General features: G+C 40.4%; 1 protein-coding gene across 1 annotated transcript; it reads right to left on the minus strand.

The window, feature by feature from the left end:
- Window positions 1–645: 645 nt before the first annotated feature.
- LOC145793622 (uncharacterized) lies at window positions 646–2,697 on the minus strand. Its single transcript, XM_082876488.1, has 3 exons — window positions 2,196–2,697; window positions 1,222–1,370; window positions 646–1,122 (listed from the first exon to the last, which is right to left on the minus strand). Exons 1-3 carry the CDS (start codon window positions 2,695–2,697, stop codon window positions 646–648), a joined length of 1,128 nt encoding a protein of 375 aa, XP_082732614.1.
- Window positions 2,698–4,386: the final 1,689 nt, after the last annotated feature.

Here is a 4,386-nt window from a genome sequence, read left to right on the forward strand (position 1 = left end):
TTAAATAAGTTGTGAAGTAACTTTTTCAATTAACTTTTATTTTTTGTTATTCAATACTTGTCTACATTTCTCATAAAAAAAATAAAATAATAATCTAAAGTTCATTTGGATCTTTTTCTATTTTTTAAAAAATTAAAAATAAAAAAATCTAAGAGTATAACTGTAAATTAAGATGTCCATAGCAGAAGCTGATAATCAAAAGTAAAGAACGAGTAACTTCTCAGAATTAGTTTTTTTTTAGTTAAAATAAGTTGTTAGAATCAGAAGCTGTTTGAAATAAGTTTAACCAAACAGACCAAAATAATTTTTCCAAAGTTAAAAGTTAAAAGTTGGCTTAAAAAAGCCCAAATAAACACCCCCTTTAATTTTGAATTTGTAAACATACAAAAATTTAAAATAAAAAAAAAACATTTTTTCTTCATAAATTTAAAATTCAAAGCCCTTCACCAGCATAGTAAGCGCTGCCCAGGCTCATATTTCCCCTTGCTCTCACCCTGTAGAAAATGATGGAAAGGGGTGGGTTGTGTGCAAAGAAAGAAGAGGATGGATTGGTTGCATAAAAGGCGAGAGAATTAATGGAAGAGTTGTCGGAAAATTTGAATTAATTTTTTTTTTTTTTTGGTACACTCTGGGCCGAAGACAAAATTACAAAATAACTCTACGAGGGGAGCCAAGCCCCCATGAATCACTTTCTAAAGCTGTAGCCAAACCAGAGGGTGCAGCTACTAAGCATGTTATGGTATCAGCCATACTAAGGGCCCCTTTTGCAAGCAGATCAGCACGGGCATTGGCTTCCCGCCAGATACGGTGAAGTGTACACTCCCAGCTCCTATCTATTAGATCCCAGATTTCTTGTAAAAGATTATACTGGGGGTGCAGTGGGTTGGGTTTGGCCAAAGCCGAAATTGCTTCCACCGAGTCCGATTCAATGATGACGTGATGGTGTCCTGCACTCCAAGCCATCTGTAAACCTTGCCAGATATCCCATAATTCAGCAGTCACCACAGATGCATGGCCCACCTGTTGTTTGAAACCACACAGCCACTGTCCTTGATCATTACGAATTAACCCACCACATGCAGCCTTACCAGTGCGCCGACATACTGTACCATCAACATTGACCTTTACCCAGCCCAAAGGAGGTTACTGCCATTTAACGTGGATGGTAGGTGCATCCTTCCCGTGTAACTTCGTTTCAGAATGAAGCTGAAATTCCTTAACCCGACCATGAATATGCTCTACGGGTTGAAAGGGCTCCTTAAAAGCACTGTCATGCAGTTGTTGGTTCCGCCAAAACCATAGGGATGAGATAGCAGCCATGAAAGTTAGGGCCCAATTACTGTTGAAAGCAGCAGCCCAAGGAGGATTGCCTAGATTCACGTCAATCCATCCAGTTAAAGGAAGGGAAAAGAATTGCAACCAATGTGAAGGAGGAATAAGCTCAGACCAAACTCATTTTGATCGCGGGCAATCTCGAAAAGCATGAAGTGAGGTCTCAACATGGTGTAGACAGACAAGACAAGATGAATCAGCACTCAAATGTCTTTGATGCTTCATGGCATTGGTTAAGAGACGGTCTCTCCGTGCGAGCCAAGTAAAGTGCTTCCATCGATTAGGCCCGTTGGTACGCCAGATCTGCTACCAGTCCCCTGTATGAGCAGTCCTTGGGGGAGCTTGCTATTGACAAGAATGGTAGGCTGACTTAGTGGAAAAAATTCCATTGGGGGAGTGCTTCCAACTTAACATGTCAGGATTGTCGGCAGCCGGTCGAACCATTACTGCACGCAAAGCATCCAAGTCTTCCCTAGATAACCAACAAGCCAATCTTAGCCAATGCCAACTAGTGCCATCCGTCTAATAGTCGCAAAGTTTGAGAAGCAGTTCATGTGTTGGGAGGGGAGAGAGGACACGATGTTGAAGAGGGGAGTCACCCAACCACAAATTCGTTCAAAAATTTATTGTTCGGCCATTCCCAATATGCCAATAGGAACCATCTTTTAATACAGACGCACTCTTGGTGATACTACGCCAAGTGTAGGAGGAGTAAGTGGGGCAAGGATCCCATAGTTTCCGTCCAACAGGTAAATATTTGGTGCGGAGAGCACTAGCCCAGGGTGTAGATTCATGTAACACATGCCAACCCAACTTGGCTAACAAGGCATTGTTTACATCTCTCATCTATCGAAGGCCCAAACCCCCATCCCCTTTTGGTTGGCACACATCCTCCCAAGCCACAAGAGACATGTGCTGTTGCGTTTGATCACCACCCCAAAGAAAACGATGGTGATATTTGTCAATAGTTGAGCACACTGAACTAGGAAGATGGGTAGATTGCATAGCATAGGCAGGTATGGAGAAAGTGACTGATTGAATGAGAGTAGCTCGTCCAGCTAAAGATAGTTGACGAGCTTTCCACCCCGCTAATCTGTCCCGAACTTGATCAAGGATGTAGTGATACGTGGTTTTGGAAACCCGATTGTGTAAGATAGGGACACCCAAATATTTACCCAAATTTAAAGCAATAGGTATGCATCCTTCCATACTCAGATGTTGCCCAGTTTGTCTAGGAACACTTGGAGGGAAAAAAATTCTAGATTTCTGAAAATTTACTCGCTGGCCCGATGAAGCACAGAAAGATTGCATAATGTGTTTAATGACTGACATTTGCCTGCTAGAAGCCTCCCCAAACAGAAACATGTCATCCACAAAAAAGAGATGTGAAAAGCTAGGCCCTTGCCGAGAGATTTTAATTGGTTTCCATTGCCACTGGGCGACTGCCTCAGAGATGGAATGTGTGTTCTTTTGAAGGGTCACAACCTTTCCAAAGAGTCACATAGAAGTCTATAAATTCCATCTCTCTTACTTCAATTTTTTTTTTGTAGAATTGCAATTTTCTTCTTCACTTTGCATTTATTCTTCATATTTTATGAGTCTAATTTTCCTATAAAGAGAGTACATGCACAGCGAAGTTCGCTAGGCTTGCAATAGTAATACTGCCAGTGCAAGACATTAATCGTTGTATCTTGGGAGATAGATGTCCATTGAATCCTAAGCACCGGTGGGAGGACGAATCTGTCTTAAGGAAAGAGTGTCACACACTCGACTTGATTAGGTTTTATCTATTTATGTACTGTAAGTTTTGTTATGTTTTATGTCAATTTATTTGCGTTTTGGTACATATTGTTAAATTATATTTTCCTTAGAGCATCTCCAATGGTTTGCCATTGGAGTTGTCATTGCTATAATATAACAGTTGTGTTGAATTTTGATGCTCCAATGGCAAAACGTAGTAGCTGGCAAATTTGAGAAATGCCAAAGCCTGTGTCAAATTTGACACAAGCTTTGGCAACTGCCATTTATGCCAACTCAGCCAAAACCAACTGTTTCCCTCATTCCTTCTTTCCCTTCCTCCCCTAACAACTGTTTCACCCAAAAAATTTCATGAATAATGCAACATTTTATCATTTTACTCGAAATCATATGGTAAAAAAATAGATTCATAGAAAAAAAAAACAGATTCAGAATTCAGATTCAAACAGATTCATAGGAAAAAAAAAAAACAAATTCAAAGAGATTTAGAATTCACCATTTTAACCGAAATCAGCACATTCAGATTCACAAAACAGATTCACAGAAAAAATTTAAACAAATTCACTGAAAATGAGAATACCTAGTTTTCGTAGTTCAAAGTAGATCTGGTAGATCGAAGACAGAGAGATGAGAGATCAAAGACAGAGATCTAGTAGACTGTGGCCGATCGTCTTTTTGAGCATATACCGTCGCCGATCGAAGACAGAAAGATGAGAGATAGAGTGACAGTGAGAGAGAGGTAGATTTGGATAGCCGATCGAAGAGAGAGAAGACATATGGAGACATAGTGAGAATGAGAGGGAGAGGGAGACAGAGTGAGAGAGAAGAGAGTGAGAGACGAATCTGAGAGTGAGAGACAGAGTGAGAGAAGAGAGTAAGAAGATTCAATGTTCTTCACCACCGATTGAAGAGAGAGAGAAGAGAGTGAGAGTGGGAGTGAGAGACGAATTTGAGAGTGAAAGAAGAGAGTGAGAAGATTCAATATTCTTCATCATTGATCGAAGAGAGAGAGAAGAGAGTGAGAAGATTCAATGTTCTTCATCACCGATTGAAGAGAGAGAGAAAAGAGTGAGAGTGAGAGGGACATAGAGGAGGCATGAGAGAGACAGTGAAAGGGAGAGGAATAAAATGTTGATGATTATACACAAATCATCTCAACCATTCAAGACCAACACGTGGACGATGGTGATGGCAATTGATAGAGCCGTTGGGCTCTGTTTGGCTTTAAAAAAAAAATAGTTAAAATAAACACCACCTTGTGTCAAACGGTCATGTCTTTAAACTCAAATGGCTATT

This window comes from Camellia sinensis, chromosome 6 (assembly GCF_055761805.1).
Source record: "Camellia sinensis isolate YWXY chromosome 6, ASM5576180v1, whole genome shotgun sequence".
NCBI lineage: Eukaryota > Viridiplantae > Streptophyta > Magnoliopsida > Ericales > Theaceae > Camellia > Camellia sinensis.

Bases quoted from the DNA above. Each gene is read 5' to 3' on its own strand.
- LOC145793622 (XM_082876488.1), bottom strand. From the start codon at position 2,697: ATGTTTCTGTTTGGGGAGGCTTCTAGCAGGCAAATGTCAGTCATTAAA. The intron at 1,371-2,195 runs GTTTGGGCCTTC...ACGTGAATCTAG, and splicing joins CCAACCAAAAGGGGATGGGG to GCAATCCTCCTTGGGCTGCT. The intron at 1,123-1,221 runs GTTAAGGAATTT...GGCTGGGTAAAG, and splicing joins TAGAGCATATTCATGGTCGG to GTCAATGTTGATGGTACAGT.